General features: G+C 39.1%; 1 protein-coding gene across 17 annotated transcripts in view; it reads right to left on the bottom strand.

Annotated features, from left to right (window-relative positions):
- The window catches only part of DLGAP2 (DLG associated protein 2), a 454,795-nt gene that overhangs the window by 291,940 nt on the left and 147,041 nt on the right, over positions 1–15,814 (bottom strand). For 7 of the 17 annotated variants that reach the window (XM_058021024.1, XM_058021026.1, XM_058021025.1 and 4 more), the window contains exon 2: positions 1,957–2,128. The exons of the other annotated variants lie outside the window; for them this stretch is intronic. In XM_058021024.1, coding sequence (XP_057877007.1) covers positions 1,957–2,128 — 172 coding nt within the window. The remainder of the gene's footprint in view (positions 1–1,956; positions 2,129–15,814) is intronic. 17 annotated transcript variants of the gene reach the window in all.

Raw genomic sequence — 15,814 nt, 5'->3', positions numbered from 1 at the left:
CAGCTCTTGTTGCTCAGCCATCTTCATCTTCTTGCTTGCCTCAATGCCACCATAGCATCCACTAAAAACTGGGGTTTCTTTTTTCCCAAGTTTCCTTTCCTACAAAAGACTGCCCTTCGTAATATCTAGCTTCATGCACAATTCAGAACAATTAGGAAAATGATGTCAAACTCTTTCCTCTAATAGGCAGAGCAGAGTGGGATCCTGTGAAGTCTGGTAGGAGTTTCTGGTTTAATTCACTGGCTTTAGATTCAGAGCAGAATTAGGCCATTTGATGCTAAATTCTCAGGATGTGTCTGAATAAAAATAGTACAAATACTGTGGCATTCAAGCTCTTCATCCATAATATATGCATCTTGAAGTGCACAGCTGCCATGCATATATTTATGTAACTGTTATCTGTAGAAATAGTTAAGTATTCAGTTCAACTCTGAAAAAAATGTTTAGAAAAGTTAAGGAAGGCTAAGTGGTGAGCACAAGCAAGAGGCATAGTCATTAGACATACATGTCTTCAGAAGGCATCAAATCACTAACATTTTCACCTGAATCACATAACACAGCTAGAAAATGCACAGAGAGGAACAAGGACATGAGGAATCTAAGCAGACTGCATCTTTTCAGTTAATAAGCAGACAGCTTAAGGAGGCAATGACAAGCATTCACTTTTCACAGTCAAAACACTTGAGGCAATCCATAAAATACTCAAACGCAAGGCTTAAACCAAAGACAATGTAATTAACTTATAGAACCTATTTCCATAACATTTTTAAAATCAATAGTGTAAACATGTTGAAAAACAAGACTGGATAAAACCATGAACAATTGAGACATCAGAAGCTTTTAAACACAGTATGACCTCCAGCCTGAGAGGACCAGACACAACAGAAGCTGGATGTGGATCAGACAGGAAGGTGGCAGCATTCCCTACAAACCCCATCTCTTGTATTGTTTTTCACTATCAGCTACTGAGAGCTTTTGTCTCTCCCATTTTGGCAGCTGTCTTGCACTTACCCTACACTGTTCCCAACCTTCACAAATAAAAATGCTGCAATTAATCTGGTCTATGTATGCAGTGGGTGCTGAGGGCTACAGGAACATCTGTAGCCTCCCTGCTCTACCCAGCTGGTACAGCTATGCAGAACCTCCTTACACCTGCCTCTACTTTTTCCAGATTTCTTCTTCCTTCCTTTCTAAACTTAACTGTGCAAAGTCTTTGGTGCAGCAATACAAGCACAGTCATATTCTGTGTCACATCACATTCACAGTCACATCACCAATATTTTTATTCTGTTGCATCTCTAGCAGGCTCTTGGCAGTATAGCAACCAACATCCCAGTAATAAATGAGCTTTTAAGTGCACCAAGCTTTACTATTCAGCAGCTGGCTTGTGGTCTCCGATCAAAACTTAATGTATACAACCCCTGCATAGGCAGTACACCAAATAGCAATAACAGCAACAACACTAATAAAAATGTAAGACATTGCTCTGACCTCAAGTTGAGAACACAGGTCAACTATCTTCCTAACTATACCAAAATCTATTACTTCAGGGGCTCTTTTCCTAAGCTACACTAACACACTACTGAATTGCAGCAGGTTAGGTAAGTAGGAGCACAATGCCCATTAAGCCTCCATAAACAATTAACTTTTGCAGCTGAGCTCTACAACAAAACAACCTGTCTGCTGCCATGGGATGTTGTTTCACTTCATGTAGGTCATTGGTGAGGTAATAGACAGTTTTACCCAGCAACAGCAGAAAAGTAGCAAAATACCAGCACAACACATCCTTTGATAGGCTTAATAAAAATATAGATCAAGTTCATAGCAGAAGAAATTGAAAAAAAAGCAATTACCTCACTTAAATGTATTTCAAATGTTTGCAAAGTATACAGAATTTTACTGCTAAAAATTCCCAACAAAACATACATTCAATGTAAAAAAATGCCTTAAACTTACCTCTTAGTTTACACTGATTTAATATATTTTTTCTTCTACTTTTCAACTTTCCTTGCATCTTGGGAATATAGTGGTTTTCTCCACCCGTTTCCTTCCTCTCACCTCCTCCCCCTCCAATCTGGCCTCCTTTCCTTCCTTGGAGGTTTTTAAGCTTTAATTTGAGAGTGTAAAGCTGAAAAATATTTGATACAATTTTTTTTTTTAATTAGAGAATTGAGCTCCTCACCATGGTTGAAGCATTTCTGGGAACAGCACCAAAAAGCTGGAAGCTACTGCACTGAGTAGCCACAGCTTATCTCTTAAAATCATCACTCATTTATTTTTCCCAGACAACTAATGTTTCAGCATTTTACTTACAGACATGACTGCAGTTTAGGAAACTAGAAATGAGTCCGAGTCTCTTTGTTCAATTTTGGAACGTGAAAACTAGATTCCCAAATTCCAGCGTGGGCCCATCTCCAGCTGGAACAGGAACAAGACTCACCAAGTGGGATTTGACAATGTATGAGCTGAGGCTTAAGTTAGTCACATTTTAAATGAGCTCAGAAGGGTATTGATGATTATATGTTCCAACTGGAGGAGGTAGTTGTCAGTCTGCCTGCAGTGTGCATGTCACCACACCGGGGAAGGGGAAATATTTTAGAGCTTGTGTGGGATTGGGCTTGCTGAATGGAGCACTTGGGAAGTCTCCTCTCCTATAATTTGGATATTGTTGGGAAAGGGGGGAAAAAGTATAGGTTAGATATAATCTTCAGGAACTCTGTAACATGCATTCACAGCCAGGGGTGTTGGAGAGACTTGGCATTTCTGTATGCAAGTGAGTGGAAGCCTACAGCCTGTTTTAGGTTTCCATTAATTGGCACTAAATTTGCTTTACAGCCTGTATATATATTTTTTTCAATCTTCACTTGGTATGGCTAGAGATTGCTTTCACCTAATAAAGAATATTTTCGTGATATCAAATCTGTGGTAATGCTAAATAAATCATATCTTTTGTAAATGCTTACACATTTCAGGTATGTGGATAACAGTAGTCTTGCTCTCCATTCCCTTTTTGTTCATTCATTGCATTTGTCTTTCCTCCTACATTACCCCTGCCTGAACAACAGCAAATTGCTCTTCCAATCCATTTATTTGTGTGAAACTCAGCAATTGCATGTCTAGTCTTTTACACAATCTATCTGCACATTCTTTCAAAGACAGTATTTCCCTTTTAGACATTATACTGACTACAAACTGGACCTTCTACAACCAGAAAATAAAATGTTTTAGTGTAATTGAATGTGTAGATTTTTTTTGCAATTAGTTAATATGTATTAGGCATATAAAATCAGTTCTGAACTAGTTTATCACAGATGCATTAGCTTCTCATTTCTCTCAATCAGAATATGATACATAATTCCTTCTGCTCATATTTCTAACCTCCTAAGTATCGTTTATTTTCTGTTTCCTGCTGTTTACATCATCTGCTGACTTCATTAACATGCTGTTCACTAGCTTTCTTTAAAACTATTAATGAAACTGTTAAATAAGGCTGAAACAGAGACTAATCATTATAGCAGCACATCGGACAACTGGAATGTGTCATCAGCCAAGGTTTCTGCAGCAAGGTCTAAAAGTCCATTTGTCAAAATAATTCCTTTTAATTGGTTTCACTAAGTTATTTTTTCAATTGACTGATGTTTAATTGTGGCATTACCAGGAAGCCATTTGTGAAACCTTGGCATAGAAAATCTGATTGCTTATATATTTGCTTTTGTCAAAACCAAACTTAATGGAAAGTTTGTGCTTGCTTCAGAATGGGTTTTGAAGTACTTACTACAGTTCTTCTTTCTATTTACCTATTCATACTCACTGTTTCATATTATAGTTTACCCTTACAGATTTGAGATCCTTGAATTAACTCCATGCAATTGACAAAACAATTAGGTTGCTTTAAGGCTGTGAAGAAGGGTATGTGATAACAAACAAATAATATTAAATAGAAGATAATATTATTTACATAAATAGACACACATAGTGAGAATATATATGAATTCAACACAGACACAAACATTTTCAAAAACATTTCCAGCATAACTAAGGGAAGCATGAGAAGTGTCTGTTAAACATCAAAAAGCATAAACAGAGAAGGAAAAAATCTATTTTACCTGCATCATTACTGGTGACCTGCAAACACACTAACCGAGAATAAATTAGGCTAGAAGTGAGAAAGTAAATAACAACCATGAGGAATGCGAGCGTTCAGATAAATCTCCCAGTATATGTAGCCAAGGCAATGAACATAAAGCCTTTAATACAAAGCTGGCTTGGTTCACAGAAGGAGTTGTCAAGTGGTTGCTTGAAAAGGCAGCCAGCCCTGATCTCAGACATGGTGGCCCTCTCTGCCTTCCAGCTCTGCGAGCATTCACGACAGTGAATACCAACTATTCTTAACCCCTGACTTTGTCTTTGAAATTACTGATTCACATTTTCTTTGTAAAGTCTGGAATAAATACTCCTCAGTTTTGATGAACCTCAATTGCCTCATGAAATCTAAAATAAGAAAATGCAATTACTAATCTTCATTACATGAGCTGCTGAAGTTTTAAGTGTAAAACTTTTACCCTCTAAAAAATTAGTTTTCAGTAACTACACATAGGGGTAAGCTTCTCAAACAAGGGCACTCTTGAAGTCAGTGGATTCTGGCACTGACTGAGGTCTTGGTTAAAAAGCTCAAGTTCACTACTCCTGACATACAGCAACTGCATCAGGGTCTGCCTCTCCAGGAGTATCAACACAGACCTGGGGAAAATGGACATAATCTAGACCAAAAGAACACACCCTTGACATTTTTTCTTTTTCTGGGGACAATAACAACAGAAATCTCTCGTGGCTTAGAAAAGATTGAAAATATTTGAATCCAGAACTATTTTGAATCTGAGAAGTGACAGAGCTGATTAAAAAGGACAATCAGGCATTTTTGTAATCATATTATTTTGAGTATATAGGTCATTTCATTTTGAAGTTTTCAGAAAAGACTTGAGGACATTCAAAAATATCAGCCTATCTTTTTATACAAAAAACCCAGTCTCAATTAAAAAGACTTTCAAAAGATTTGCTCATGGATATGTATTTGATTTCATGGAATGAAGCATTTTTGATCCTCCTAAGAGCATTCTCCTCTAAGTTTTTAACTCTTGTCAGTGGAAGAAGGAGCTTTGGTGAAAGTTATTTAACCTTTATAGTGCATTATTTACATAGACTACTCCAAGAAAACTAACAGGGCTGTTACTCTAGGTACAATCTTTTTTATTTGGCTGAATAGTTCTTGGCCTTTTCAAACCACATGACTCATTGTTTTCATCAGCCTATGATCATAATGATACAAAGAAAAGTCACAGTAATTATAGAGCAGTCTTCATAAGAGCTATATTTAATAAGCTATGCTCATCCCTGTTCCAACTCCACTGGCTTCTGTCAAAAGCAAGGATATATTTAACTGTTATGTGCTAGCTGGCATAGCTACAATTATTATCCTTGAGAAAGCAGTAATGCTCTGGCCCTTCTAGAGGTTAAACCTTATTTTCTGTCTGTTAACAACAGTTGAAATAAATTGAGAGTGCAGTAAATGTTCATAGACTTCAAACAAAGCATTCTTTCTGAAATCATGTCTATAAAAGGCTTAATTGTGTTTTTTACCTTTTCAGTTTGACAAAAAAAGCAAAGATGAAAGGTGAACATGGCTATATCTGTATATATGCATGTATTGGCATAAATACAAACATATTGGCAAGAAATATTAGAAGTGTATCATCAAACCCCTTTATTTTTCACTGGATTATTAGCTGTTTAAGCACAATTAGTGACTACTATTAACTTCAGAAGTCTTTAAAAAATGGAAAAAACCCAACTCTATCTAGAGGAGATCACAATGAACATATGAAACAGCAGGAAGATACAGTCTGCTGAGTAGCACAAAGAAAAAATAAGAAAAAAGTTGCTCAGGATACATCTTAGCACACAAACTGAGCATCAGATGTAATCTGTTGCCATCACCAGGTGGTTTACATAAACATTTATCTATTATGAGGCCTCTGCAAATGCTATTTTGAATTGTTACTGTAAATTTATTACAGCATAATATGAGATAATAATAGTAATATAAAAAAATAAACTCAGGGCACCAGCACCAGCCTGGTTCTATTTTACCTCTTCAATTTAACCAGGGGAAAATAATTCAGACTACCTTGAAGGAAGAATAGGTATATTATTGACTTCAAAGGGCTCTCTAACAGTAGCATACAACTTCTGGCATCATTTCAGTCTCATTAGTTCTTGATAATTAAAATACTGTTTACTTCACAGTACATTTTTAATTAATAAACAAAATCATTTACATAGCTTCTTTCTTTGTCTGTTTGCTAGCACGTGTTCTGCCACACAAGTGTTTACTTCCTGCTGCCCTGAAGAGGAGTCCTTGTGCTCACAGCACAGGAACAATATGGCTCAGAGAATCAGATCTACAGAACCATCCTGAAATAACTGGTCATTCAGGATGGGAGGAATGAGGAGTGAAATTTCACATGCAAATTATGGGGGGGGAGGGGAGGGGCAAACAAAAATATAAGATAATAATAACAGAATTCATTAATATCTGGTAATATTAATATAATTCAAAGAACCAAACATATTTTATGTTCATTCCAGAACTCCACACATCCTTCCTATTCTTAAAAAGCATGAGGTATAAAATCCTTCCATTTCATCTACTGCATATAAGATATCTATCTTCCCACACTGCCATCCAATACAGCTCAGAATTCTGGTCTTATAAGCCTCAGTATAAAATGTGCTGTTCTCTAAATTAAAACTTTGAAAGCATACATTGTGTTTATAGGCTGGCTCACAGTCACAGGGATCATATATGCCTGTGTATGTATATGAGTGCAAGAGACAAGACGACTGAACCTATTGATTAATTTCTAATTAAAAGAGAAGGGAGTGAAACACTGGGAAAATTCTGAAGCAACCTTGTATTGTGATATGCAGAAGAATGCAAGCTGCAGTTCATTGGTGTCTCCATAGAAACAAGACATATTGGGGGGTGTAAGACACTGTCAGAGGACTAAAAAAATTCAGCTTCAGCAGAAAACAGAAAAGCACCTGAGGGATTTTTTTTTTAACCAGGAAAACAAAAATTAATTATTCATTTCCTATATGGGAAGCATCCATTTTTAGATGAGTTACTTAACATGCATCAGGATTAATTTATGGAGTGGCTAATCCTATGATTTTCTAATCCATAAAATCTGTAGAAAATGCATCGTTACACTTCTAAGTATAATGCCAAAGAGGAATATAAGTAGGCTCTCAATTAATAATTGAAAGGTCTATTCAATGTGCTGTTAATTTTTGGTAACATTTTTGCACTTACTTTAGACAGTGCTTATGCATTCATATGAATATTGGCTCATAAGCAGAACCCCTTTTTGGCTTGTGCAAAAGGTGTCCCCAGGAGAATTAAAGGCAGTGGGGAGACATTGCTTCAAGACACTGCGCTGTAAACCTGCTCAGCATCCCTCCTACTTCAGAGGAACAGAGACTCAAAGTGTGCAGCTGCAGCAACTATTTTTAAGAAGTTGAACCCACACACAGGATGGATTAAAAAAGGCTCATCTCCATATGCTAAACCTGAAACTATAGGCATAGATTTTTTCCTATGTGACCGAGGGACCTATGCCAGCTGGTAGCTTTTTAGGCTGGGCTACTGTTCCTTGGTTTTATGCCCTGAACAGGCTATTGAAGCCTTGGGGACAGACGTCCCACCTCAGAACCAACCCCAAGCCTTCTCAGCTCTTTTCCTAGAGATATATATTCGTTATTGGTAGAGGTCCCCAGTACTGAAGGTACCTCTTACCTCCTTTTCTACTGAAACAAAAAAGCTGTGGAAATTATCAGTTTCCTCATCAAGCTGTTTCTGCTCCATTTCCTCAGAAGAGAGGAAAGCTTGTCATGCTGCCTCCAAGGCCTGGGGTACAGAGGAAGCACTTCTGCAACACAAGGGAACTAAAGTTCAGAATTGCCATTAATCCTTGGCTGGAGGTCCCTGCAGCATTAGGAGTCTCTCTTAAGCCTATGTTAAAACAATGCATGTTAGATATGAAAAGAGAAAAGGTCCTTCAAGAATAACCAGGTGAGATGATATCATGGTGAGGATCCAACCCCTTGACAACAACTAACCACTTTAAGGAAGACGAGGATTAAAGAAATGGATAACTATGAGGCTTCCCAGCTGCAAACAAGACTTAAGGATTCTAAAAAGATGTCTCAATGTGGAAAGAAAAAAAAGGTTAAAGTGAAACCAGCTATTTAGGGCCTTTTTAGTGTGCTTTTTATGTGTGTCACACATAACCAAGTTCTGTACAAAGCACCCATGCTAGTAAAAAAACAGAGGTCTCACTGAAGACTAAGTATTATGCATATTTTTTATCAGGTATGATCCTCCTAATAAATATTCAGGTACTAGAGCTCTGCCAGAGGATGCAGACTCACTCTCCTAGCTCTCTACCGACTTGCATCAAGATGCATCTAAGATCAGAGAGAATCCTTCAATTAACAAAGCATGGCATCTTGCAGTCAATTTTCAAAATTAACACAAAATAGAATGGCATTATGAGTGAATATGTAATGTTTATGTCCAGCTGTTCTTTTTAGTATATGTGAAAAGATGGAAATTCAGAAAAACGTGAGCTGATATGCACTCATTTACACTACAGTTTCTCCAATCAGTGCACCAGAGCTGAAAGCAGTGAACTTGCAGGAAATCACTTATCCTTCACAAATGCAAAGGAGTGCCTGCACATAAAAAGTTAAAATTGATGGGTACACATGGAAGAAGAAATTATTTAAAAAGAGGTGCATAAGATGATGAAAGATAGCTGATATGGCTATTTTTTTTCAAGGAGCATAAGAATTAAAAAGATAGAATTATTTTTGATCTTATGAAGACTGTAATGCCCCTGTAATTGAATTTTGGACTTTGGATAAACAGTAATACTATCCTACACCTTTGCTTTTATGTACCATTCTTGTCCACCTCATCAGTCTTAGGTGATATTAAGGCCATTTCTCACACAAGAAAAATCTACTCTAGGAATAAGAGATACCAAAAAACCATGTTTTTCCGAAGGACATAATATTAGGTTGCTCTTTAGGGAATCTCTTAAACTCTTCTATGTTGCACCTAAAGGAAAAAAGAGTTGTGTAATCTCAAGTAGTCTGCCTTCACATCCTTCACTGCAATCTCGGCTTTGGGTCTCTGAATCCTTACAGACACTGACGGCAAATGAGGAAAGGATACAACAGTTTGAAGTCTCTTTTCCCCTATCCTGTGCACCCTCTCCATTTCCCAAAGAAGCAAATGAGAAAGGGAAATTACTGACATTTTTCACGATTGTGCTGGTTATTAATAAAAGTCAGACTGAAGGGACAGTGAGAAGTAACACTCAGAAAGGAAGGGTGCTCAACAACACCTGATACACAGCTGCTGATGTATACATCATGATCCTATATTACCACAAGTTCAGATTAAATTAGATGGAATGGTGTCAACATATTGCAGGAGAAAATTAGCTATAGCTTATAGAATAAAGTCTTTATTATCTGTCAAGCCTACTTGACATTTATTTTTACAAATTATGATACTTTATGGGAGGCTGTGCAAACACTCTGACCATTTTTTATAGGTGATATTAGATCTAAAGCACATACCAGCATCATGCAGGGATGGAACTTCAGCATGTTTTTGACATTAGTAATACATACTGAGTTTGCAGTAATGACTCTTACAAGTTCTTTGGTCCCAGGAGTGTGTTACACATATTGCAGTGGGGTCACAGATGGATATTCCTAATTGCAGTTCCAGGAACAGTGAGATCAAAGATCTCTGTCAGATCTTCTGTCCCCATAATGCACACAGACCCAAATTTTCCAGAGATTCAATTTATCTGGGTAGCCAAGGCTGCCTGAGTCAGCACAGGATATATTAAGTTTTAGGGCAATTACTAGAGAAAAACATACTGGCCATGCTGGCTGTCATAGAATTTTGTCACACACAGTTATCAGATGTGGAGAAAAAAATCAGGAATAACTGTTATGAAAGACTGAAGACTACTGCAGTGTGTCCATCATTCAGGTCAGTGGTTATGGCTGTAGTGCAGGACTGGTGAGTAATGTGTTTAATTTCATACTTTGCCAAAGGCTTCTTTGGGGACATAGAGGAACTGACAGAGTCTCTGCCTAATTCTCAAAATAAGGATAAAAATCTTCCCTCACTGCAGAGATGTGCTCAGATGACTGAGGCAGGTTGCTGTAGTGTGCAACAGGTTCACATTACTTTGCTTTTATATGTGTGTATACATATAAACATATATGTGCATATATTTTATTCAATGAATGACATCAAGGACAGTAAATATAGATAAACATTGCAAATTCACTTGCTTTCCTAAAATTTGCAGGTAAAGCATCTTACTTAGAAGAAGAAAGGATTTTGTAAATATAAAAGTTTTATTATCTATTTTTTAATCCATCCAAGACAACCTAGTGCAATATTCTTCCCTTAGTTATTTTACACTTTGGCATATACAATATTCATTGTGGGCATATTTGAGTGAGGTTTTTTTGGGTTTTGAACATTACATATATGTAATGCAAGTTCCTTTAAACAACTTTCCTGCTTTCCATAATTAAAATAAAATAAAGCAGAAAAGGAACATGTTAATTTTCCTGCCAGAGCTGCATTTATCCCTAAGCACTTTGAGCAAGGCACAGCAATGCACAATATGTTGCACAGTAATTCTGCCTGAGTAAAGCTCCTGATATTAAAGAATAACCATGCATCCAAGAGACAGTCAGCCTAAGGCACAGACAGATTGACACAGCGTGGTGCAACATTTTTGTCCAGAATCTGGAAATGCCTGCTTGTGAAACTTTGGCAAGAGTAAGTCTGCACCATATGCATCTCCTTGTAAGTTTAATTGTCTGTATGCAAGCTATTAGTCTACCTTCAGGAGTTACTTTTCTTAACGTCTTCTTCCTTCATTGCAGTATTATGGCTAAATGAATATTGTAATGTCAAATAAATAAAAGACAACCCATGGCAGTTTGAGGCTTTTGACCAAGCCTGAAGCCAGAGCTAATGAATAAGAGTAATCAATCAATCAGTAAGTGTCTGGTTCTAAATCAGTATTGATATTTAGGCAGAATTGCTTCAGGCAAATGTTCCTTTAGCGTGCACCACAGCTCTCCAACATCTTCATCTCCTGCCATCACTGCATCTTAGTGCAGACCTCATTCACTTGTATTCCTCATTGCTATCTCTTCACATTAGTAAATATTGGAGCTATGCTTGATGAAAGAGATATTTCAAGAGATATTTTAAAAAACCTAATAAAGAGTAGGCAAGAGATATTTTAAACCTACTAAAAAGTTGCATTAAGAAACAGTGGTCAGTCCCACTGAAATGGCATGAGAGATCTGCAACAAAATCCAAGATTTCTTTGAATTTAAATGCTGATTATCTAGTTAGTAGCAATAATCAAAAGAGCCTTATGTAGATAAATGAAGATACCTACAAAGAAAAGACATTTACTGAAAATAGGCCCAAATGTATTTTACATTTCCACCTTGCATCTCAGAGCCACATTCACAGATAATAAATCACTGTGAATAGCATGGTGGTGGGTTCTTTAGAAGGCATATCTGCATGCTTGCTAAAAAGGATGAGCACTCCATACTGTGTCCTGTGTGAGTCTACTCAGATAATTTAACTGTATTACAAATTGCACAGACTATACATATCACTTGCACGTATTTTCTACATTATTGTCATCAGGATAGTCCCAAGATAACAGAAGTGCTTGGGGTTTTTGTGTGTGTCTATTATAGCTTTGTGTGGTATTATAGTTTCCTTGGATATTTACTTTAGACTTGGTTTTATAAAAACCCTCATTTAAATAAGCTCACTGTTCATTCTCATGCCTATGAGGCTACACGAGGCTACAAGTACACTTTTTTGGACTTATACTGGTGTCACTGCCAGAAAACATCTGCAAAACATGCACCTGCACGGTTCTACCATTGCCATGGGACCTCTTTGAAGATGTGAGGCCACGTGCTCTCTGTAGATGCACTGCACACGAAGGAATTCAGCATTGCTATCAAGTTGAAGTCAAAATGACATGGAATGTAATCTACACCAATATGAAGAGTAGCAATCTACATCCAAGAACATGGTCAAACCTCCACTTGCAAAGGAGCTGTGCTGCCTGGTGCTCCCTTCCAAGGGGAGCTCCTGGAGGACGAGATGCTGTGCAGTGCAGGCAGTCACACTGGCTGTCTGCCAGCGAGGCATTTCTGAATATTGGCTGATAAGCAGAACCTGAGAGGTGCTCCCCTTGAGCAGCAGGGGCTGGGCCCCTCTCTAAGGGAAGAATCCCATTCCCTGCTGGTGGGCTGAGCTCAGGGCACAGGCTGCTCTGCTGCCCGTTTGCTCTGATTGCTGCTGTGCTGCATGCTGTACAACCTCTCATGGGCTGGACCATATCAAAGATGGACAAAAAGAAGGCATGAATCTTATTGCTTCTACAAATATATTTTACCCCACATTTAAATGGTTTTGAAATAGTTGATCCACACTGTCAAACTGGAGAAGTTTTCTCTAAAATAATACTTCAAAAAGCATTTACATTAACAGAAACACTATGAAATTTATCAGAATATAGTTATTAGGGAATACTTCACAAGAAACTGAGTTTCTTCCCGTGGAAATTTTCATTGACACTTTTAAAAATAAGTGCAATGCAGTCTCCAAAAGAGACAGAATACAATAGATTAGGTTTTAAAGAGAAGAAATTTGGGACAACTTTTAAATTTCAGACCAAAGTGTCATTTTTTATGTCTGCCCTACATTCCATCCTCCTCATGAGAAAAAGCAGGATGCCACTGTCCAAAAGCTTACATGATTTAATTTTCTGGTGGTTCCCCTACACACCCTACCTGCACTCCATTCATATGAGCCAGGGCTTTTTACACTGCTGCTCCATACATCATCAGATAAATTACAAACTTTCTGTTTTAAACATTCCAAAGAAAAAAGCACCATACAGGCAGTGGGTGCCCAGCCCCAGCAGCAGCTGTGACTCTGTGAGGGGAGGCTGGGGCTGCCCCAGCTGGGCACAGCCGGTTCCAGCCGGACACAGCTGGACACAGCCAGACACAGCCGGTTCCAGCCAGACACAGCCAGACACAGCCGGACACAGCCGGACACAGCCAGACACAGCTGGACACAGCCAGACACAGCCAGACACAGCCAGACACAGCCGGACACAGCCAGACACAGCCGGACACAGCCAGACACAGCCGGACACAGCCGGTTCCAGCCAGACACAGCCAGACACAGCCGGACACAGGTGGACACAGCCAGACACAGCCAGACACAGCCGGTTCCAGCCAGACACAGCCAGACAGAGCTGGACACAGCCAGACACAGCTGGACACAGCCAGACACAGCCAGACACAGCCAGACACAGCCGGACACAGCCGGTTCCAGCCAGACACAGCCGGACACAGCCGGACACAGCCGGACACAGCCGGTTCCAGCCAGACACAGCCAGTTCCAGCCAGACACAGCCGGACACAGCCAGACACAGCCGGACACAGCCGGTTCCAGCCAGACACAGCCGGACACAGCCGGTTCCAGCTGGACACAGCTGGTTCCAGCCAGTCGCAGCAAGACACAGCCAGACACAGCCGATTCCAGCCGGACACAGCCAGACACAGCCAGACACAGCCAGACACAGCTGGGCCGGACACAGCCAGTTCCAGCCAGACACAGCCAGACACAGCCGGTTCAAGCCGGACACAGCCAGACACAGCCAGACACAGCTGGACACAGCTGGACACAGCCGGTTCAAGCCGGACACAGCCAGTTCAAGCCAGATCCAACTGCCCACATCAGGCCACGCCTCAGGGATGGCGTGTGTAAGCAGGGGCAAAAATGCTGGTGGGGAAAAGGTCTGTGAGCTAGAACTTCAAAAAACCCCCAAACCAACCGTGTGGGCATGAAGGTGAGAGCAGAGAGGAGGAGGGGCCCAGGCAGCAAACAGGAATTGCCCGTGAGGAGGAGCAATGGAGCAGCCACAGTGCAGCCTGTGAAGGCCCCACACGTAGGCAAGCTGGTCATGGAGGACCCATGGAAGGACACATCAGGAAAGATATGTGTTGAGGAGAGGCAGAGAGGAGTTTTTATGGATAGACCCCTACCCCTATTCCCCATAGCCTTGGGTGGCAGAGGCCAAGGAGTCAGGTATAAAGGAATAAAGTTGAGCCTAGGAAGAAGGAGAGGCCAGGGGAAAGGAGTTATTTTAATTTTTCATTGCTTCTCACTATCCAAACTTATTTTAAGTTGGCAATACAGTGAGTTAATTTCCCCAGGCTGAGTCTGTTTTGCCCATGATGGCAATTGGTAAGTGGTAATTGGTAAATTCCCTGTTTTATCTCATTCCATAAACTATTTCCTACCTCATCCTGCTGAAGGAATAGAATGAGAGGTGGCTGGGTGTGGTCTGGAAGTTGACCAAGGTCAACCCAGCCCAAGGACTGAAATCAGAAATACACACTTTTTCCAGAAATTAAATCATCACATCAAATATTTTGTTAATGAAATAAAAAGCACTGCCTTGAGTCAATACAGAAATAAATCACAGCTGTAAAGGTTTGTATTTATGGCTAACATTAGAGGTTGACAGATGAATATTTAGCAGTTTTTTATAGCAACAATATTCTAAAAAATTATTAAACAGCTCAGTGCTGCTCCTTTCTCTTGCTGCAGGCTGAAAACAGGGAAAGCCTTCATCTGCTTGAGGTTATCTAGCAAAATTTCCATACCACATATAGAAATGGATTCCAGCATTTTGCACAGACAATTTATTTCAGTGTTGTAAGAGAGATGTTTAACCCCTGCCGTATATCAGTGGCAAGTGAAAGAAGGACTCCATGAGAAGAGAACATGGCAAACAGGTCATTTTATGTGAATAAGCAATCTTGTTCAAGCTAACTCAGGGAAATCAAATCAACTTTCCAGACTAAGGTTTAGTTACAGAGATGTAAACTTGGAACAATTTAAACGAGTACCTTTGTGGTTCAAAAGATGGTCTGCTTCATATAAATGCCAAATCACTAATTCCTTCAACAGACCAGACCTCCTATTCCATGAGATGATATACAAACATGTTCTTATTAATCCACATGAATCAACACTGTCTTGCTGAAAATAAGGATCTTTGAACTCTCAGTTCAGATTTATGCTAAGTTCTTGGGAAAGGAGCTTACTCTTTTTTTCCTTCCTCAAAAGCATATGCTGCTTATATCTTGCTACGACATTAGACCTGTCTTTTAATATACTAAGCTCTTTGTTTAATGTTGCCATTACTAGTGAAACACCACTTTTTGTTTTATTCTTGTTCTAACAGAGAGAAAAGAAAGCTATAAAACAGTCCTCCAGCTGATATAAGATTGTTATAATTATGATTTTCCCAGGTTTCTTTTGATGCATAAAATATGTGAGGAAAACCAAGTCAGCTTTGGAGAATATATTTTAAAACTTTCACTGAGCATTCTCATTAATGTGTGGAGCCTGGTTTTGAACTTTTGAAAAAAAGCTAACAGGTTCTCTTGGCATCTCAATTTACTCCATAGCCTCATTAATATAATTTTTAATTGATACTTCTCGCAAGTCAGTAGGAGCTAAGGTTTAATTTTAACAGCAATGGGTTGAGTAAAAAGAACCATGTTTATGTCTTTGAGGTGGACATCA

This window comes from Melospiza georgiana, chromosome 3 (assembly GCF_028018845.1).
Source record: "Melospiza georgiana isolate bMelGeo1 chromosome 3, bMelGeo1.pri, whole genome shotgun sequence".
In the NCBI taxonomy this organism is placed as follows: Eukaryota; Metazoa; Chordata; class Aves; order Passeriformes; family Passerellidae; genus Melospiza; species Melospiza georgiana.
This window is presented reverse-complemented; position numbering and strand designations above follow the sequence as displayed.